This window comes from Ictidomys tridecemlineatus, chromosome 7 (assembly GCF_052094955.1).
Source record: "Ictidomys tridecemlineatus isolate mIctTri1 chromosome 7, mIctTri1.hap1, whole genome shotgun sequence".
NCBI lineage: Eukaryota > Metazoa > Chordata > Mammalia > Rodentia > Sciuridae > Ictidomys > Ictidomys tridecemlineatus.
The window spans coordinates 168,086,039-168,109,104 of NC_135483.1; the positions used below are offsets into that span (position 1 = coordinate 168,086,039).

Here is a 23,066-nt window from a genome sequence, read left to right on the forward strand (position 1 = left end):
TAGCAAATGGATCCTCCTGAGTGATACTGGTCTTAGTGCAAATTGGAACACTTGATTAAGAAAGCTATATAAAAAGATGCACTGTTATCATAATATATTTAAATGTTTTGACCAAACACCATAATATTTACATAAAAGCTAAATGCTGAAAATCCCCTGTTATCCCACCTTAGTGAATTAGTTTCATTAGGTTATGATAGAGTAACATGATGGAACATCATGTAATCATTTAAAAAGAAAATTAAAACAGTTACATAAAAAAATCAAATGTTCATGATATGCCATTAAATGACAATAGCAGAACACAAAATAATATTTGCTGTGTAAAATAAGCATGTATCTGGAAGACAAAGAGCAAAAAAATACAAATAGTATTTCTATTTCACTGGAGAATTGGGATTTTTTTCCTTAAAATTTTTGTACTTATTTAATCTTAAAAAAAGTTTCAAAATGTCAGTAAAAATTATCATGCTAATAATTTTTTTTCAATATCAGAATGAAACTTTATCATATTTTTAAAAATACAATTGAATATTACTCAGCTTTAAAGAGTAAATTATGGAATTTGCTAGTTAATGATTGGAGTTGGAAAATATCATGCTAAGCAAAATAAGCCAATCCCACAAAACTAAAGGCTGAATGTTTTCTCTAATATGCAGATGCTAATTCATAATAAGGCAGGAGGCACTAAGGAAGAATAGCCTTACCTTAGATTAGGTAGAGGAAAGTGATGGGAGGGGATGGCAGGGGATTTGGGGATAGGAAAGATAGTAGAACGAAACAGACATTATTACTGTATGTATATATGTGACTGCATGACCTATGTGATTCTACAACGTGTACACTCAGAAAAGTGAGAAATTGTATCCCATCTATGTATGATATATCAAAATGCATAAATGCATTTTCCTGTTGTGTGTAACTAATTAAAACAAATTAAAATTTTTTTTAAAAAATAAAAATACAAGAATCAGAAAAAGTAAAAAAAGAACTTAAGAACTAGTAGCTCAGAATCTGCAACCAGTCTAAAGTCATTTCAGTTTTCTCCTCCTGTGATACCCATGTAGCTCACAAAAAGAACTTTGGTTCTTTTGAGCTTAAAGTTTACTTAAAAAGTGAGAAAGTAAGCAAAAATCTGAAACCTTACCTTTATTATTCATTTCTGGGTGTCATTTGAACATAATTGATCTGTTCTTTTATTCTGCAGTTGGAGGGTATAATGTAAGTATCTATTTATACATAATTGTTCAATTTTAGCTTTGGATATTTTGTGCTTTTAAAAGTGTTTTTCTCTTAAACAGCGTCTTTCTCCTAATCTCTCTTTGTTCAACAGCTCTCCAGGTTACAATTTCTATTTTGAAAAAGTCATTTCTTTGAATGGGCATTTCTGATCCTCTAGTCAAAATTATAACCTATCCCATCCCAACCACATATCTGTATAGTTCTCCATTCCTAGCATAAATTATGGTGTATCACTGCATATTGATTAGTTTACCATCGGTCTCCGTTGTGAGGGTTCATGTTGTTTGATTTAGTCTATTTACATGTGTTATTTAATACTTAATGTTTTACACATCACTTATTCATATCAGAGAAGCACAGTTCTAATTAGGTTTTTTGGGAAGGTCACACTGTCACCTTTTGTTATATTCTTTTCTGTATTTGCCTCTACATGAAAATCTTTCATTTTGGTGCAATAGAGGTGACTTTATGAAGACAAGAGATTACTTTTATGATTAGATATAATTATTAGGGCAATATATTCACAAAATATCACTTTTGCTTTGTTTTCTTTCTTTTTATCCAGGAGAAATGGATGATTCTGCCAATTTTGATATGTTTACATTTCACAATGGAGGTGTACAAATTTTATGCAAGTACCCTAAGAAAGTCCAGCAGTTTAAAATGGAGTTACTGAAGGGGAGGCAAGTACTCTGTGAACTCACTAAGATAAAGACAAGTGGAAACGTGGAGTCCATTAATAACATGAAATTCTGCCAATCTCAGTTATCCAACAACAGTGTCTCCTTTTTTCTGAATAACTTGGACAGTTCTCATGGCAGCTACTATGTCTGCAACCTATCAATTTTTGATCCTCCTCCTTTTGAAGAAAAGATTCTTAGCAGAGAATATTTGCATATTTATGGTAAGACATTGCTTTTATGTTTGGGGCTTAAGAGGACATATACATTCTGACAATTTTTCTCATTAATGAAAACAATTAAGCAAGTACCTTTTCTGTTGGAGTTAATTTAGGTGTAGTTAAGGGCATATCATTTTTGATGACATATATGATATGACTTATTATTAATTATAATTGGCATTTACTGGTAATATGTAGTTTAATCACATAGACTGTTAACACTGTTGACTTAGAATTAGGTCATGTTGTCTTTAAAATACATATGCCAATGAAAAACAGAACAATTTAAGGCAATACCTCAATTCATGTCTTAATTGTGATTACCTATTAATCAAAGGTTTAAAGTGGTTTTGTGCTGCTGGGTTTGTGGAACGAAGTGCGATGATTGAAAAATCATAGTTCTGTAGCATTACTTTTCCTACTTACTCTTTTATAAAATACAGTATTGACTACATTTATAAACATATATTTGTAGTTTTTAAGGTATTAGTTTCTGGATCCTTGCTATAATACTGAGGTGATATTGGCTACCATTTACTGAGTTTCTTGATGGTAATGAAGCAAAGCTTTATTGGACTAACAGCTCCTTTAAATTCTATGAAAGAACTAGAGATTCAGCACTGAAAGAGATTTGATTCTTGGAGGTTGTGTTTATTTGTTTTTTAATCAATGTGTCTCTTTCCAACCCAGAATCACAGCTTTGTTGCCAGCTGAAGTTCTGGTTACCCATTGGATGTGCAGCTTTTGTGATAGTGTACACTTTGGGATGCTATTTTATTTTTCGGTTTACAAAAAAGGTGAGCAATTTCTATCTCTTCTTGCATATGCTTTCCTGAGTGGTTATTTATAAAATATATATTGCTCTTTGCCAGAAAATACACATTGCTCTTTGCCAGAGTTATTTGATCAAAAGGTTTGACAGGTCCTTTTCCCTGAGATATACCTACTAATGAAACTAATAAGAACTTGGAACAGAGGTTATTTGTTTATTTTGTAGCTCACTTTATTCCAAAAGGACTCAGTAGCTTATAGAGATATGTTGTTGTTATTATTATTATTATTATTATTAAAAAGATAGAAATTGGAGTCTATGGAAGACAATAGATTAGGAAGGAGGTTAAAACTAAAAAATAGATGTCTCTGATTTTTAAAATTACTAAAGGTGGGTTACAAATTTGTATCTGAGCTTCCTAAGACTCAGGGAAAAGGCGAAACAATTAGTTGAAAGTCTCACATAACTGGTAAGTGAAGAATACCAGTGAGAAAATATTATAATGTGCTAGTAGTCACTGAAAAGGAAATTCTAGCTTCTTTCCCTGGCAAGTTACTAGACTCCTTGCTTTTAATGAAAAGTGCTGAAAAGCTATTTGGAGAAATAAACAATGGCAAAATAAACAAACGAACGAACTAACTAACTAACAACAACAACAACAACAACAACAAAAACCCCAAACCCATTAAGAATGTCTGTAGGACATCCTTTTTAGTCTTTTACATCGTAGGCTCTGAATCAAAGAACCTATGCCATTCTGCATATTGTGCACGTGTGTTAGAGGTCCAGGGCATACAGGGTGTGATTGTCGGTCAGATGGTGTGCGTATCTGTGTCAGAACAGAATCTGAAAAGGAGGAAAGAAGAAAGAAGAAGAGAAAGTGCCACAATCCAAAGTTTACTGGGGAAGGAATAATAAAGAGCAAAGATGAGGAAGAAAATTGGGCAGAAAACTCTTTGTATTAGAGCCTTTTTGGTATTACTATGTTTAACTTTCAGCCAGGAATTTTGTCACATACCTCTTCAACAAAGAATAGAAAATAGGCATGAAGATGGCAAAGAGCAGATGATGAACCATGTTTCTGACTTTTTCTTTCAGAAGTATGGATCCAGTGTGCATGACCCTAATAGTGACTATATGTTCATGGCAGCCGTGAACGCGGCGAAGAAACCAAGACTTGCAGGTACAGCTCCACCTGGAGATGTGGGGAGAGAAGAGGGTTGTTTATATTAAGCCTGGAATTTTAATTTTTTAAAGGAAAGGTAGATATCCCTAAGGCCTAATATTTTCTGTAAAAATGTGGGTTTTCACCTCAATGGAATTGATGCCCTCTGCAGAATATTATTTTCAATATATTAAACACAAGCTATATTTCTATTAAAAGTAAGTAACCAAATAAAAAGTTCACAAGCCACAACTTCATTGAAGCAATTACCCAATTGTTATTTCAAAAAAACCTGGAAGGATTCTAAATCTTCCTTGTTGAAAAATTTATTAAATCATGTGATGAATATTTGAGTGTGAGTTAAGTGACAGTACCTGAATATGGTGCTGTGGGGACTACACTGATGTTTGAAAATCTTGCACTGAGATTAGCAAGAGAGATCTGGACTGATGCTGTAGGAGATGGGATTAAGAGAAATTAATGAAGATATTGTTGTTTCTATGTAAAGAGAAAGCAAGTCTAGGAACCTTGAATTGCTTCAGAAATGTTAGGTGGAAGTGACCTATTATTTTTTAAATATTTATTTTTTAGTTTTTTTTTTAGGTGGACACAATATCTTTATTTTATATTTATGTGGTGCTGCGGATCAACCCCAGTGCCCCATGCATGCTAGGTGAGCACTCCACCACTGAGCCACAACCCCAGCCCCAATTCTTTTGAGATTTAGAACTGAGTGCTGCCTAGTTTGAGGAACATCCAGAAAGTCTGGAGCTTCCATTGTGGAAAATTTGTATGTCTTACATCTTTGAGGCTGGAATGATGTGAAGTATGTAAGGAAAAAGAAGTCACTGCATTTTTGCTACACTTAGTGGTGAAGGGCCGTATTGAAGGCAGAGACATAATTTCTGTTGTCATGGAACTTTAGCAGTAAAGAGAGCTAAAAATGCACAGTTAGTCCACTCCTCCTTTTTTTTAGATAACAGAAATTGAGGCCCACAGTGTTCAATAACTTGTTTGGTTCCCTAGGCAGTTAATACCATAGCTTTGATAGTTGCAAAGAGTTTTGTTTTATTATTTTGCAACTGAAAAAAATTATCCCAATCATTGTATTCATAATCATGTGTTCTGTCTTTCTTTGGGTCCCTGGCAGCAGACGATGAGATGGGGACTTGGGTTGCCAGTAGTTTACTTGGGAGGTGATCCCAGGAAAAGCAGTGGTGTGGCAGAGAAGGGAATGAGACAGCAAGGAAAAAAGGCAACCGGGTGGTCGGAGATGCATTTCCAAGGTCTCAGCTATAGATCACAGAGGCTTGACTTCACCACATTTCTGCAAAATGTACAGAGGGCCCCCTCCAGAATTGTTCTCCTGAGGACAGCATGTGGGGCATTTATCTACTCATTCAGTCACCACTGGATTGGAGCTGCCTGCTAGGGCCATTTGCTCTCCCTCATCCCTGAGATGTGCCCAGTGCTTGGGATGAGCCTGTTCTCAAGTCTTCAGAAAAAGCAGAGAAGCAGGAAGGTGCACAGTGGGGCTATTGCATTGGAGTAGGGACATTCAGGAAGGTGGCCCCCTCCCTGCCAGCAGCAGCTAGAATGAAGAGTTAAGACAATGTCTTAAAGGCCTTGAGAGTGCGAAAAGTAAAACTTAAAAATGAGGAACTGGTGCTGGGTCTTGAAATATAGGGAAGAATTCAGATGGTGTGTGTCTCTGTGTGTGGATTAGGGTATGAGAGGAAAAGGGGGGAAACCCGTTGAAGGGAAATGGCATATACTTTTAAAGAATTTATGCTTAATTTTTGTTACAGATGTGACCCCATAATTTCTGCCACTCTCTGGTATCCAGGCATGAACCACATTGACCAGTTCCCTGCAACTTGGAAGTACGAGATGCCTTCAATTCCTAGACCACAGAAAATCTGACGGGTTTTGTGACTTACATCTCCTGCTGATGTTTTGTTCAATCTGGACCAGTGACTCTATCAGTGGATAGCGATTTTTAACAGACTGCCTCACTCTTGTTGGGTTCTCTCAAAACAAACACCCTCTTGCAACTAGCCTTATAGAAGGCCTCGCTCATGTGGGCTCAACAAACAGACCTCACTGGGATAGAGTCCCTGTCTCTCTGCTTCTGCTCCTAAAATGCACCAGCCAGTAAAACAAACACATCTACAAAAAAAAAAAAAAAATTAAAGATGCCAAGGGTATTAATCTGCAAAGCTAATGGGCAGCCAAGGGCCAGCATCTGACCTCATTTTTGTGAACAGACTACCTTTTCTTTCTGTAGGCATGAGCATTCCTTTTGAAATCAGATGGTAGAGGGAGATTCTTCACAACTGTAGCTGTTTTATTTCCCGGATGTTGATGTATACTATACTGTCACCAATATATTAGTACCTATACAGTACTCTCCTCTAATTTCTGGGCCTGAATTGATCACTCTATCAAGAGATAAGATGTCTTCTTTTTCCCTCAGTTTTCTTTTTAAAAATATGTCTACATGCGAACTTGACAGCTTGCACCATTCTGAATAGGAGCTATGTTGACCTTTTTTTTCCTCTTCTGCTTAATAAAATTGTATATATACACACATATATACAATAATATATATTTATCTTGTAGGGAGAATATTGATAAATTATATCCTTGGCTTATATTCTCCTACCAGAAGATTTTTGCTCTAGAAAAACATCTTAGTTCCCCAAATTCATTTAAAATGGGTTTTATGTTGATATTCGTGGTAGGAAACAGGCCCAGAATCAAAAGCAACTTCATTTTATCATCCTGTTTTCTACCATTATCTGTGTTTTCATGGTGCTATTAATCACAAGCTTGGCCATTTTTGTGGATCATATAAAAATTGCAAACAAACCAACCAACCGTGTTTAATTGGCAAGTATTCTCCTGGGGAGGACTGAATTATCCACTAAGCCTGAAAGCTACAGTTCCAGGAGGCTGCTGTCAAATTTCAGCCATGCTGCCTCTGGGCTTGACAGGTTAGAATAGTTCCCCTGAGTCTAGAGCAGCCCTCTGGACCTGGGCGGAGTTCCAGGGTTGAGCCTCCACTGAACCAGAGATGGCCAGCTGCTTTACCCCAGAGACTGAAGTCACCCTGGGAATCAGAATAGATCTCCTCCAGCTTGGTACCTCCAGAACCCATGAAGAAGAACACATGGGTGAGGGGACAGCTCCTTCTACAACCATTCAGCCTGGAAACAGGCCCTGGGCTTTTAAGATAATCTTCTTTGATTTGGCTAAAAAGATTCTTAAATACCTGTAACATGGGATTATTCTTAGCTGGAATATTTTCTCCACTTTCTGCCCACATGCCGAAGGCTTCTGAAGCAGCCAGTGTGTATATAACAAACATTTTAACTTGATGGAAAATGAGGACATTTCGTAGTTTTAAATTTGTTGTTCCCTGCTTCTGGTTTACTTTTAAAGTGAGACTTGATATGTCATTATGCATACTTATATTGTGTTAAGCGTGTGTAATGCTGGATGTGTACAGTATAGTACTGAACTTATAATTTAAATCAAGTATAGTGTTCTCTGTTTTTAGCTGGCTTGGCCACCTGGCTGGTTTGCAGAGGTGTTCCCTGAACTAGTGGTTGGGGGTGAGGGTGGGGAGGACAGCCTTCATGGCTTTGTTTGGCTGTCCCAAGGTGTGCCTCAAAACATCCTCATCCCAACATCGAACATTTCAAAATGAATTGTTAAAGGATGAAATTTCTGTGAAATAAAAACTGGTTTTAAGAAGAGCCATTTATTAAGTAGATCTTAGCACTAGTAAGAATTAAAGAATAAACTTTAATACACAGCACCTGAAAATACCTCACAGTATTTTGCTGGGGCAGAGAAATGATGATTTTTGCTGGCGCTTGCAAATTTGACCTTGTTCTTGAATGACCTTGTGCAATGAGTGGGACAGCCACTTTTTTCATCTTCTTTCTAAAATTTGAAAGAATCCAAATTCACAAAATAGAAGTACAGTAAAAGGACTGCTCTTTTCCTGAGCAAGTTTTTGAATCTAATGTCTTATCATCTCTGAAAAGTATGTATTCCTGCAAAAAAGAACACTGTCCTCCAAGACTATGATGTAGTCATCAATATTGGAATTTTAACATTGATACATTGCTACCATCTCATTCCCAGATTGTATTTGAGATTTTCCCTTTGTCTTCATTATGTATTTTGTAGTCAAAGATCCTGCTCAGGATCTCCACCTGTGTTTAGTAGCCATGTCTCTGTAGTGTCCTTCAGTCTGGACAGCTCCTCCATCTAGACTTTGTGGCCTTGGCTTTTATGAGGATTACAAGCAGTTATTTCATAGAATATCCTTTGTTTGGGTCAGTCTGATGTTTCTTCCTGATCAAAATAAGGTAATTCACCTTTGTCAGAAAGAACACAGAAATGATATTGTGCTTTTTTAATTGTATTTCACCAAGCAATTCACAGTTTTTATTTGTTGCATAACTGTAAATGTTCATTTTAATTACTTGACTAAAGTAGTGTCTGTCAAACTTCTTCATTGTAAAGCAACTCTTTTCTCCTTTACAGTTAATAAATACTTTGTTGGAAAGTAGGTTGAACCTTTGTATATCTTCTGTTCTTCAAAATTTCAAGTTATCCATGTGTTCATTTATATCTTCATGGTGTCATGGTCTCCTATGTTATTTGATGAGTAGAATTTTGCTCCTATCATTATGATGTTTTGATGCTGAAATTGTCTTATCCTTAACCAGTGGGAGCCCAGTCACACTGGGTCTTGTGTCTTTATGCTATATCTCCATCATTCTTTTAGGATTTCCTTCCCTTTTTATAGAACAATATTTTCCATCCTCAGCTTAAATTCTCTCTGTCCCAACATCGGATCAGCTGTTTCTCCAGCAGCCCTGGTTTCTTTGAATGGAAAATGATTTTAGAATCTAATATTTAGGGATTAGTCATTGCTAATGGAATTTTCTTTCTCCAAGGCCAGTCAGTGGACAGAGCTGGGGATATGTATCTATCTAGATAGATACCTAGATGGATAGATAAAGGTATAAATATAAATATAGATGGAAATATGTGTATATATGTGTGTGTGTGTCTACAAGTATATATACATGTGCAAATATATATATATATATATTTTCACACACACACACACACTATATATATATTTGTACTCATTCCTGTGTATGTATGAATCCTATAAATCCATGATTTATACCCCCGACATTAATTCCAATATAACACCATAGTGTCACCTAGACTAATCTCTTTTTTTTTTAACTTGTACTTCTGACAGTGAGAAACCTGAATTTTAGATCCTTGGTGAATTTATTTATGTGATTCATCCCTGATATGAAAGCTGGCTCTCACCCTCCCACCCACTCCACACAGAATAGCTATCTCCTCTCTCTGCTGAGGCTCTCCCTTTTCACTCCAGGCTGTCCAATCCTCTTTTGTCTCTTTGTTGGGCTTTGACTCTCCACAGTGGGCTTCCCTGCTCCATGAATGCCTTTTTCACCCTTTTGGGGCTCTCACACCCTTAATTGGGTCATTCTTCCATGAGGATACCCTCCTTATGCTGTGCTGTGAGCCCTGCTGGAGCGCACAGTTCAGTCCCTGGCCCAGGGCACCCAGTCCTATGGCTTGTGCTTTATATCAGCCTGCAGAGCATTCATATGGTGTTAAGTGCCCAGTGCCTACAGTGGGAATTGATCTTGCCCTATTTATTACTAGCTGTTCCTTCTCTGACTCAGTTCCTAACTTTCCTCTTCTTCCTAACTTCCTTTCTTCCTCTGTCTCATGAACTACTTACCCTGGAATCCTTGTCTTACTATGTCTGGAGGAGCTCAAATGGAAACCCTCCTTTTGCTTCTTCAGGTTTAGGGGAAATAGTTTATAAACCCTGGTGCTTCATCCTTTCTTCTTGATTCACTGACTCCTTGCACATTTTTGGAAACTATGGCATAGATAAAGGTATAAATATAAATATAGATGGAAATATGTGTATATATGTGTGTGTGTCTACAAGTATATATATAAATATATTATAAAATATATTTGCATATATATATATATATATATATATATATATGATCTTTCTATCCATTAACAATACTTTTCACTTAACCTTTTCAATTCCATCACTGAGTCACACCAAAATGTGACCTACTCTGTCGTCTCCCTCCTATATTCACTTCCCTGGGACATGGAGTCCTCGCAGGGTCTGACCTCTTGTTTAATGAGCAACTTGCATCCTGATGAATAATGTTCTCTATGTTATTTTTCATTAAGTTCACATGCTTCACAAGAGGAAACCAGCTTTTCCTTGGGTGATTCAAGTCCTCATCCCACATCAACCAACTCCATTTTTCCCCCTTTTTTAAAGTGGGTAGATGAGATGTCCTCTGGTGTCACAGAAGACAGGCTGTTACTCAACCTACTTGTTAGTCAACCTTTGTTCTATGAAAAGCATAGCTGAGGAATTTGAAATTTTCCAGAAGGATGAATGTATCAGTATCAACTTTTAATCTCCTCCTCCAGGGTCTGTGTTCTGAGGAAGATGGTGAAAGCACTGTCTTCTGTCACAGAAAAGCAAAGCTATGCTTGCATGTCTCTCACTCCATGCCATGTTTTATTTCTCTCTCTACCTTGTTGATTAGTGCTTATGAATTCAGTGTATGAATCTTAAGTATTCGTCACCTTGCCATATGTTCTGTCCAAGGCAGTGAGACAGTCTGTGATCACATCTATAAATAACCTCTACTACCAGTCCTTGTGGACTCGACTTTCTCAGTCTTTCAAAGTCTATCCATTCTTGTGTCATTTCAGGGACTCTGACCCATCCCTTCTCCCTTGGGTTCCTTAGCATAGTGTTCCTATGATTTTTCTTTTCTTTTTTCATTTTTAAGAATGTAGAAGCTGTGGTCAGGCAGTTTCACTGGGCAATCAAGTCTCTGAGGGTAGAATTGGGAAAAACCTTCAAGTAAACCACAGTTGTCTGCTCTTTTTTTTTTTTCTCCTTATAAAAGGGTATCTGACTGTTGAGGAGGGTTAAAAATGAATTCTGGCTTCATATGGAAGAAGATTTCTTCTTCAGTGGTAATAAATAGTATAAGAGCATCCAAGTACAGTTCTTTGACAAAAATCCTGAATCCTAAAATGTGACTTCTACTTGTTCTCTCTTTATTATTTTCTTTTGGGTTCCTGGTAATAATCCAAAACAATTGCAGGTTGTGTCTAATGAATGTGGCATTCCTTTTGCATTATTATTTCAATAGTGAGGAGAAAATGCTTCTTTGAGGCAGCTCAAAATGTCACATAAATTCCTGCAAAATCCCCAGTAGAAAATCCAGATGCCTTTAAGTCCATTCAGAATTACATTCAAGAAGTAACATTTTGTCAGAAATAAATTTTAATTGAAGACTTTATTTTTTCATGTGTTTATTTTTTTTAAACATGCCAAAGCAAGGATGGGTGTCATCCTGAAAGCACAGCAAAACACTTCATTACAAGCCAGGAGTGGTGACAGTGCACACCTGTAATCCCAGTGACTTGGGTAGGTGAGGCAGGAGAACTGCAAGTTCAAGGACAGCATTTACAATTTAGTGAGATCCTGACTCAAAATACAAAATAACATGGGATGAGATGCAGCTCATTGGTAAAGCACTTGCCTAGCATGCCTGGCCTGGGTTCTATTCCCCAGTACCACAAAAAGCAAAAGGCTTTATGTTACGATAAAAAGAAACTTTTTTTGTTATTATCAATACCCCTTCTATACTTGGAGGCAGTGCTTGAAAAGCACCCCCTTCTTAGTTTTTTTTCTAACACCTTTCCTTAGCAGTCTGTAGACCTCTTTCCGTTCCTCCCACATTTTCCTATTAGAAACAGCTAATAAATTAGTGTGCTCTTTCCCTTGCTATTCATATCGTTCCTATATTGGTTTCCTATGACTGCTATAAAAAATGACTGCGAACTTGGTGATTTGTGTTGCTTAAAAAACACACACATTTTCCCAGCAGCTCGGGAGGCTGAGACAAGAAGATTGTGAGTTCAAAGTCACCCTCAGCAAAAGTGAGGCACTAAGCAACTCAGTGAGACCCCATCTCTAAATAAAATACAAAATACGGCTGGGGATGTGGTTCAGTGGCTGAGTGCCCCTGAGTTCAATCCTTGATATTCAAAGGAAACAAAACAAAACACACACATTATTCTCTTACAGTTCTGGAGTCCAGAATTCTAAAGTGAGTTTCACCAAGCTGAAGCTAAGGTGTTGGCAGGGCCAGTCTTTCTTGAGGCTCCATTTTCTTCCTTTCTTACTTTCTGGTGGCTACCAAGTCTGTGGCAAGTCATTCAAGTCTCCACTTCCTTAGACACATTGCTTTCTCTCCTTCTATAGTGAAATCTCTGCCTTCCTCTTGGAACAGCATTTGGGATTACATGTAGGGCTTACTGTCTAGTCCTAAAGTGTCTCTCCATTTCACAATTTTTAGCAAATCACATCTGCAAAGTCTCTTTTGCCATAGAAGTTAAAATCCACAGGTTCCAGGGATTAGGAGCTGGTTGTATTTTGAGGGCCCTTTTCATCCTACCCAGTTCCCTAACCATCAGGCTTTCTCTTAATATGCCCCTCAGACCCCCTTCCACACTCATGCTCCTGAATATATGTGATCATTCTGTCAGAACACCCTGGGAAGTACTGCCCTTCTCACCCTGTGTTTGATTTATAACAAATGACATTGCCTACTACATTATACCTGGAGTTCCAAAAGAAAGCCACCTGGGAACTGGAGCTTTGAAGGGGATGAGGAATTCCTGTGAGTCCTCCCTCCCACTACCAATAATGGTTTCTGTACTTAAGATTCACTACCTCCTTCTCTCAGTCTCTTGTTCTGAAACTTTACATCCTTCCTTGGGAAAGACCTCGTTATTATCTTCTTTACAATCTTTTCCTGTCCAGTGCGCCATGCTTTGAGTCCCAATCCTACAGTCATGAGCAGAGCTTTAGACTTCAGTCCATTGGGTGGCTGAAGCTCACTGCTCCTCATTGTGCAGATGCTGGAACAGAAGGAGGGCAGGGAGTATGGGCTTTAGAGCAATGGGTGACACTGAATTTGACTCCTTCAATTCCAGTTGCTTTTTCGTTTCTTTTACCAAAAGGAGCTACAGACCCAGTGATTTATCTGCTAGTTAATAAAGAAAACAAGTACCTGAAGAATAACTGTACTGGAGAGTCAATACAGTCTGAACCCATGTTAAGAAAAGACTCAATTGCCTTACTTAGTCAGGAGCCTGTCTGGCCTTTGGTGTCACTGGGTTCCCATCACTTTGAAGTAAGTTTTTTTTTTTTTTTTCCCTTGCTTAATCTGGCAGAGCTTGCCAAAATCCTAAGAGAAGTCAACATTGGCTTTTAATGCTTGCTTGCTTTATTAATGTGGGAAGTAGGCTAGGCTTAATTTAATTATTTTGGGTCAGGGTTTCCTATCTAATGGAAATCAGGGTGGGTGTCTTCTATTTTTTTCTACCCCATGGTATATATTAAATGCTATGGTGTCTGAATTTATTTCCTTGCAATAGTCAAGAAAAATAGATATTTCTGGGAAGCACTCTTAACCGAAAGAAATCCAAGTGAATGAACACAAGAAATATGGGAACCACTGACTGCTTTCCAGTTGGAGCTTGGATCCAGTCTAACTCTTCCCAAACAAGGCTTTGAGGGCAAATCCTTTTGATATGTGAGGATCAAAAAAAAAAATGATTTAAAATAATCAGTCTGCCTCTCTACTCTTTTCCTCCCTACCTAATCCCACTCTTTTTATCATAATGAACAATTATGTTGAATTCTGGATTTCAAGCAAAGTGCTACAGAAATCTAACCATCCAGATTTTTTTTTTTTTTTACTGTCTAGAATAATCAAGTGTACATGAGAGAAAGCAAGGTCTGAGACATTGAATCTGATCAATCAAGGAAAAGCATTTATAAAACTCAGCCAGAGTAGTCCTAACCACTGTCTCCTCGAGAATCCCCAGCCCAACTTCATAAATGGCTCAAAGATGAGAAATGATTTCCTTCTCTGTGGTTGCTTTCCTAGTGAGAATCAGAAATGGGCTAGAAAATATCGTATACCTCTTTCTCTACTAGCTTTTTTTTTTTTTAACCTAATCCAAATCTACAAAACCTTATATCCTCCCTAAACATCCATTCTCCTCTTTATCTCCCACCTTCCTCTAGCCTCAAGGAGAGACTGTGAGGAAGATAAAGAAAGGAAACAGGGAAAGATTCTAGAGAACCAACTGTGGGAGAAGAAACTTCTTGTTCTTCACTAAAACTTGCCCCCCACCCCTTAGCCTCCCTGTTCTACCCGGCCAATATCCTTCAACTCTGCACTCTGCCTTGACGTATCAGACACTGATGGAAACTCCTTCCTCCTTCCTCCACCAAGTTGTTTTTTTTTTTTTTTGCCACACATGAGAAGCGGTGACTAATAACTTTTTATTTTAAATGAAAGTGTGTGTGGGAATGAACCTATCTTTTCACTTTAGACGAAATCCTTCAAGTTATCATAGGTCCACTACTCCTTGTATTTGAGAATTTTGAAATTATTATAACTCCAGCAAGAGCTATAATAATTATGCAATTATCACAACCCTTAGCCTAGGGTTTCTTCTGGTAAGTGTGGAGTGAAAGAAATGCTTTCTGTCAGTCACTAAAGCTTCAGAACCTTAATTCGTCCTTATCAGAACTACTTTAATTCTCACAGCACAACTCCAGCAGGTATAATTTACTTACTGAACCACCAATAGTAATGTGGCCCATCTTCATGCTCTGGGCCCACCATGGGTTTGAATTAGCTCCTGGTCCAGGTGGAAATGCACTAACAGTTTGATCATAAATAATTACTTCTGTTTTACTATTTCCTGACAAGCTGTTCTTTATGCCTACTTGCTTATCATGTACCTGGTGATGAAATATTCTGGGTCATTCTGAGTAACTGAAAGATAACGGTGAAGATAAATGTTGTATATATGGGGACAAATAGGGAGGAGAACAGAACCCATCAGTACAGTTTGGGGATCACTCCAGCTTTGAGGCAAGAGAGACAGAAAATAAAAATAGAACCAAATCTAGGACAATCAAGAGTGTACACAGTCAACAGGTGACATAGATGTTTAAGTAGGAAGAAATTAAATGTGTCATCTAGGCTAATCTAACCTCTTAGTCAATGTCAGAATTGTTTCTAAAGTAATGTTGAAAGAGTCATTTAACTTTTGCTTGAGCACAGTAACAGAGAGTCACTGTCATATGAGGCCACATTCCACTATAAAAACTCTAAATATTGGTAAGCTCATGTTGAACTGAGGTTTGTTTCCGTGTAAGATCACTTTTAGATTCCAATTCTCATTGTAGAGTAACACAAAACAAACCTTCCTCCATAGGTAAGCTCCATGTATACTTCTTCCTTACTCCTTCCTTCCATTGCCTTATTTATTCAAGGAAAAAGTAAGTCTCCTTAATAGTGCATGCAAAGCATTCCAATAGGTACTATAGGGAATAAAAAAAATGTAACTCTTGATTAGTGCCTTCAAGGTGCTACAGCTTAGTAGAGATAAAATACATAATATAGAACATAGTAAGGACCCAGGCTAGGTGCAAATTATGCATTGAATAGTTGGCAGGCTGGGAGATACAAGAGAGGTAGGGATCCAAATTAATAAGTCATATGTGAATTGAGCCTTAAATAATGAGTAGGACTTTGACAGGAGGAAATATGGAGTATCAGTGTATATGTATGTTGATGGGATATTCCAGGTGGAGGAGGTTAGGAGGAAACAATTACTCCACTTTCTATATGATTTTATGTGTAGAAAACTTGATTACAGTAACATCTAGCCTTTGACCCACATATTATTTATTCTTCTTTCACTGAAGTGATAGGTGATAGGCATTTTTGAGCAAAATAATATGTGAAGATTGAAGCCTATGGATGAAAAATTCCAAATTTTGTGTTTTAGTAAACATGGATCATGACAAATCCTCAGTTCTGACTGAGAAATTAACTGAAGTAAGTATAAATTATGAAAAAAATGCCACATTTTAGACTGAATACAATGGACTTTATTCTTTGAAAACTATTATTAAAATGAAAATTCAAGTCACATACTCATAGAAAATATTTGTAATTCATGTGTCTGACAATTCTTGTAACCAGAATATATAAGCAATTCTTATAACTCAATAATTACAAGAAAAATACTAATTAAAATAAGAAGATTTAACAGGCACTTCACTAAAAAATATATAAATATATAGCCCATAAGCAAGGAAAAAGGAGTTTAGCATCACTATTTATCAGGGCAATACAAATTAAAATCACAATATAGTATTACTTAATCACTAGTATAGGTGTAGATTAAGATTAAGGTGTAGCCACTTGTAGAATAACTGAAACTTTCACACACTGCTAATGAGAATGCAAAATGGCAATGCCATTTTGGAAAACAGTTTGGCCAATAATTATGAAGTTAAACATAGTTTTAGCCTACAACCTAGTAATTTCACTCCTAAGACTTTCCAAAAGAAATGAAAATGTTTATGCAAAAACTTGTGTGCAAATGTTCTCAATAGCATTATTCATAATAATTAAAAACTGAAAACAATCCAAATCTCCCACCAGCTGGCGAATGAATAAAGTAATTATGAAAAAAATCTATACAATGGAATACTACTCAGCAATACAAATGAACAAATAACTAATTTTATGAAATTACATAAATGTATATCAAAAACATTTGGCTCAATGAAAGAAACAAGACATGAAAGATGATATGCAATGTAATTACATTTATATGATATCCTAGGAAAGGCAAAACTATAGTGTCAGAAATCACATCAATGATTTCCTAGAGCCAAGAGTAGAGGGAAGATCCTGAGAAACTTTGATGAGGTTACAGAAATATGCTGTATCATAATTTCAATGGTGGCTACATTATTGCATACATTTGCCAAAACTCACCAAGCTAAACACTAAAAATTTGTGAATGTATTGCATATAAATTAAACTTAAATGATGCTGTTAAAAGAAGAGGAACTCTATTCCTTCCTCTATTCCAATAACTCTTAAATCAGGTCATTTTATGCTATTCCATATTCTGGAATATTCTTCTCATGGTTTCCTACTGTTTTCACTGTGTTATCTACATTCTTTTCAAGATTATATATTTTGTATTCATTGTTTGAGATTCTGTCTTCAAAGTGGTCTAATCTGTTGGTGATGCTTTCAATTGAACTTTTAATTTAGATTATTTTTTTTCATTTTAAGGATTTCTGTTTGGATTTTTTAGAACCCTGTCTCCCTATTAAAGTAATCTTTTGCTTCTTTTATTTGTTTATGTAGCTCTTTGTTAAAATGAGCTTTTGCTGCCTGTATTTGTTCTTTTATATCATCCTTTACTTCGCAGAACATTTTAACGATGTACATCCTGAACTCCTTCTCTGTCATATCTTCTGTTCTGCTGTGCTGGCCATGGATTCTAATAATGTAGTATCTTAATATGTTTGAGGTACTTTCTTCTCTTGTCTTTTCATATTGCTTGTGTTTCTTCCCTGCTAGCACTGTAGATCCAAGGCATTATCATTTTTACCCTATAGGCTTATAGAACCCCTATAGGGATCCAATACCTCTCCTTTGAGGTGAAGGACAATATTATCAGATCCCAATATAAACAGTATACACCCTGAAAACAAATGTTTGCGATTAAGACATTTACAGTTTGGTCTGAATGTACAGAAATGGTGAATTCAATTATTATGTACAATATACTCAGTAGGTTTGTAAAAGGGTTTACAGTTTCTGATGGTGGACAAAGAACTGAGGGTGAGGAGTAGGATGATATGCTGAGGAGGTAGGAGGTGAGGATATAGAGTTGTTATATCTTAGGAAGTGTGAAAGAGAAATCTAAAGAGGAAGATTAGTAATAGGAGAAGGGAGAAGAAGTAATTTGGGGTAGACAAGTAAGTGGGAAGACAGTAGAGTACATAAAACAAACACACATTTATATTAAGAAAAATAAAAGATGTTAAAATAGTAGAAATTGGTAGAATAAAAGAAAAAAAGAATATATAACACAGCTGTAATATACTATTTAGATGTCCCAATCCTCAAAATCCTAATTTATGCAGGTAAATGGATGGAGTTGGAGAACATAATGCTAAGTGAAGTTAGCCAATCCCCTCAAAACAAATGCCAAAGGTTTTCTCTAATATAAGGAGGGTTGATTCATAGTAGAGTTGGGAGGGGGAGCATGGGAAGATTAGATGAACTCTAGATAGGACAAAGGGGAGGGAGGAGAAGGGAGGTAGCAAGGGGGTAAAAAAGATGGTGGAATGAGATGGACATCATTACCCTAAGTGCATGTATGAAGACACGAATGATGTGAATATACTTTGTAAATAATCAGAGAAAAATTGCGCTCTATATGTGTAATATGAATTATAATGCATTCTGCTATCATATATAACAAGTTAGGATTAAAAAATAAAAAAGAGGAAATGATTATTCTTATTGGAAAGAGATTATTTCATCACATGTTTTGTTGAGAAATAAGTCGCTGAAATTATTGCAAACTCAAAGGCTAAGAAGTCTATTAAAAAAATGTGTCCTCCTCTGACATTCTGCCTCTAGGAATATGATGTTCTTAAGAAATTCAGAAGGAGCTGAAGTGGTTTAGAAAATATGCCTTGGTCTTCCTTTTTGAAATGAAACAAATGGATTAATGAAGACTATAGAGGGAGACCATCTAATTCAGCAGGAGGAGGCAAGATATTTCCGTCAGGGAAATGCTGACATCCTGGGGGATGATGACATGGAAGAGGGAAAGACTTATAAAAAAAGAAAAGCAGGCAGATCTGGGTCAGATTGTTCCTAAATGGGACACTGGGCAGGGGAAGGCATTTTATTTGTTAATAGATCAAAATAGAATAATGAATGAATCATTAGATAATTTGAAGCAGCATGGTTTTAATGGAGTGAGCAGGTATCAAATACCTAGGATTGTGAAATTATGATGAAATTAAGATGCCATCTTGCCAGACCCTGGAAAGACGAGATCTATTAAAGGAGAGCTAGGTAGAAAGGTAGTAGATTTAATTGGGAACTTGGTTATATATTGGTTTGATAAGTGAATGTCTCCAGAAGCTGGGATTATCCAAATCACGTAGGTGAAGCATGAGCAGTGAGTTTTGAGCAGCCTGACAACCTGTTGATTTTGCTTTTTTCTCTGGTATCATTTAAAACAAGCATGTCAAAACCTCCATGCTAAAAAGCTAAGAGAAAGTAAAAGGAAAGAAGACGCTCAGGTACTAACATCATGGTAGTTGTGATAAATAAGGAAATATTTGTGATAAATAAGGAAATATCCACTTAAACATTGGGATTCATTTTTGGAATCACAATTAAGCTATGGTAACAGAAGAAACCGAACAGGGAAAAAACATGAGCCCCTGAAATACATCATTGCATAAAAATATGAGCAGAATGAAAAGCTACTTAAATCTGAAGGTGCTTTTCAGCGAGTGCTTTCAGGAGACAGAGCAATCAGCTTTTTCTAGATTTCTAGAAGAAAGATGTTCTAAGTCTTTATAGGAGCTTCAGTTTAGTGATCTGCTGAGTTGAAATTCCAGCAGAAGAAAATGTAGGGAGTAGGAAAGTATGTGTTCTAGGAAACAGGATTCATAGGCCTATGGAATTTTGCTTCATGAGATAAGGGATAACAGACATTGTGTCATAGAACTGAAAATACATGCTCAAAAGAAAGCATGGAAATTAGGGTCTTAATAGAAAACCACATTCAGGATGATACCAGGGAAACAACCAACTTGGAAGGAGAAATGGAAATAAGACCTGTGACTTGTGCAGTAATCAATGTAAATTTCTAAACTTTCCAAGAAGCCTAACATATATTCAATACCTCTTTGTGAAAAAAAGAGAATATGCCCTAAATTTTCCCTCAGATGTAACAATATTTTATGAAAATATTCTCACAGTTGGATTTAAGTTTATGGTCACAAACTTTAAATTATTATCATCAGCTGACTGGCATCTTGGCAAGACTAAAATTGAGATTTTTTTCCTCTTTGTTTACCCTTCTTTCTGCAGTACCCCTGGCTCATTGCTACTGTCTTTGGCCACATTCATGTAGGTGTAGACTAACCATTGTGTTCATTTGACAGTTTTGCCTTAGATGACCTCTCTAAGACCTGGGGTTTGTCTTGATCTCTAAGTGTATGTGCATAGTGCTGCTGCCGTAGTGATCTTGGTATGTCTTTGGATTCTTTTAATGTGGGGAACAAAAGAAATTATGCTTCTTTCAATGACAAAAATCTCAGGCAGGGGCTGGGGTTGTGGCTCAGTGGTAGAAGGCTCGCTTAACATGTGCAAGGTGCTGGGTTAGATCCTCAGCACCACATAATAATAAATAAATAAAATAAAGATACGGTGTCTGACTACAATTAAAAAAAAAATTCTAGGCAGCAGTAATTGAAGGAATCCAAGCTATTGAATATTTGAGCCTAAGTTCTTTAGCTGAGCCTATGTGGAATAATAATGTGGGAAGGAAAAATTAAGGATATTAATTCTTTTGCATGTTAAATTATTTGGACTTTAACTTGAAGGAGAATTTAATCTCTGGACTTCAGTTTCTTCTGGGAATTTCACAGTGCGAGGGAGTTTATATGCAAATTTCGGGCATGTTTATGTTGTTGGAAATTTATTAGTGGAATACATTACTGTTGCCATTTAATCACATTGCATAACCTCTTGTGAGTTATATTGGACAGTATAGTTTGGGCTGGGAAATAGAAGACGGATCAAATTCTCAGGTTTGAAAATAGCACAGATTTGGAGTTAATCTAATTAGCGTACAGTCTGGGAGCAATTTCATGCTTCAAGTCGGTAGTCACAGGAGGAAGCCAAAGCAGTGGGTGGATTGAGGAAGCACCTTGAAGGTGAGAATAAGACTGTCTCCATGAACAGCTGATCTGTCTTGCAGAGGCTGGTCACACTCTGGTTAATAAACTTTATAGTTAATTCTAAAGGATATGAGAAAAACTGATGGAAAGTGCTTGGGAAGTTGTACCCACTATCCCTGTCAATCCTCTCTCTCTCTCTCTCTCTCTCTCTCTCTCTCTCTCTCTAATGTGATGGTCCTTAACTAACATCTTGTCATTCACCCATCTTTTTTACTTTACCCCTACCAACTAGTAGGAGATAATCATTGGTTCATGTTGATCTATTTGATGGAGCTGATCTAAGCACTGGGATGTTAATCTCTATTACTTTCTCTATCAATGTGAGGTCAAGGTTGTTAATAGTGCTTTATTTTGCAGATCCAAGTTATTCCCTTGAACCAGGTCTAACTAGGACATGAATGGGCAATAGTTCAGTAGAGAGGATCAATATAGTCTTTTAATAAACCTAAGATTTTGATCTCCATTTTAAAATCTCTCATTGGGAGATTATTTCACTGTTGTTTTTTTTTTTATCTCAGATATGGAATTAGAATTTCTTTTTCATTCTCTCAAATTAGAGGAGTCAGTGCAAAAAATCACACAGATAGGGAAATGTAGGGTTTACCAGAAATCAGTGACTTGAATGTGCATGAAACTGGTGGAAAATGAGTTTGGAAATGTAACCTGGGGTCAAACAATGGCAAGAGCTCTAGATTTAATTTTTTTTTTTTTAACCAAGTGATAGGAGCATTGGAGATATTTTAGCAGGTCAGAAGCATTTCCTGACTTGAGTTTTTCATAGAATAGCCTGGTAGCAGTATGTTAATAGACTGAAAACAGGTAAGAAGAGACGGTCATGTTGAGGTAATGTTGGGGGAAAAAAGCAGAAAAGAATTACAATTTATAAAGGTTTAACTAATAAAATTTGACATTAACTCTGTATTGAGAATGAAGGAAAGAGGGCTGTACAAATAATAAAACTATTAAAACAAGGGTTGGCAAACTTTCTCTATAAAGGGCTACATGTATATTTAAGGGCTTATGAATGATATATTCTCCATGGCAGCTATTTGTCTCCATCATTGTAGCATGAAATTACCAATAGACAATACGGAAATGAACGAATGATGCTATGTTCCAATGACACTTTATTCAATAAAATGTCTGGCTGGCAGGTTGTAGTTTTTTGCCCTATGGTTTAGAGGGTTCTAGTACCAGTGCTGGGTACTAAACTCTCTGAGTTCTAAGTTCACATCTTGTTCCTGCTCTGGGACATGGAAGCTGGAAGGCTGCAAATCACAGTTCAAAACTCCATTTCCATTCTGCCATCTCTTCCCTGTGAGTTCTGGGCTTGCTCACTCCTGTTGTGTTTGCAGTTCCTGGTGAGGTCATTGGAACAATGGTTTTGATCATGGCAGCTGCAGTTGGTTATGATTTCCAATAGTTCTCACTAGAATGCATTTTTTTATTTGTTTAAATTCAAACTAATTCCTTTAGTCATTAATGCAAATAGCTTACACTATTACTAAATACCTCTAGGACAGGACAATCAATCCTCACATAATATCCTATTTTATTCTTGAAGACAATTGGCAAGCCTTTTCTTTACCTTAAGGTCAAATAGACTCATTTTTTTCCCCTTTACATGAGTTCCAAAAGATAATTTCAATTTCTCTTTTTTAAGTGCATTATTGGGAAGTCAGGGGTGGGGCATTAACTAAATCAAGCTCAACCCACAAAAGATCCTTAACTCAAACTAGCAGCCTTTTAAGTCTTTAGATGTTTGAAGTCTAGGCTTATTTGAAGTCATTTGGGTTTTTCCCTCCTTTTATTATCTTTTTCACCAAGAGCAAAGGCTGGTGTCTAAAAGTACTGAGTATGACATTGTCAAGCATCCCACCCAGCTCAAGCTCTTCCTGCTGTGCTCTAAAAGGCACCTTGAACTGCCGCTGACTATCGGGGCCATTTAGGAGCCATTTTTACTCAC

The 23,066-nt window shown here is 36.7% G+C and overlaps 1 protein-coding gene across 1 annotated transcript; it reads left to right on the forward strand.

Annotated features, from left to right (window-relative positions):
- The first annotated feature begins 1,812 nt into the window (after positions 1–1,812).
- Positions 1,813–6,709, forward strand: Icos (inducible T cell costimulator). The gene is made up of 4 exons (XM_078016406.1): positions 1,813–2,146; positions 2,834–2,940; positions 4,014–4,098; positions 5,889–6,709. The coding sequence occupies exons 1-4, from the start codon at positions 1,813–1,815 to the stop codon at positions 5,900–5,902; spliced, it is 540 nt and encodes a 179-aa protein (XP_077872532.1). The 3' UTR covers positions 5,903–6,709.
- The last annotated feature ends 16,357 nt before the right edge of the window (positions 6,710–23,066 follow it).

Excerpts from the sequence above, each read along its gene's own strand:
- Icos (XM_078016406.1), top strand. The coding sequence starts at position 1,813 with ATGGATGATTCTGCCAATTTTGATATGTTTACATTTCACAATGGAGGT. Across the intron at positions 2,147-2,833 it reads AGAATATTTGCATATTTATG|AATCACAGCTTTGTTGCCAG; the intron begins GTAAGACATTGC and ends TTTCCAACCCAG. Across the intron at positions 2,941-4,013 it reads TTTTTCGGTTTACAAAAAAG|AAGTATGGATCCAGTGTGCA; the intron begins GTGAGCAATTTC and ends TTTTTCTTTCAG.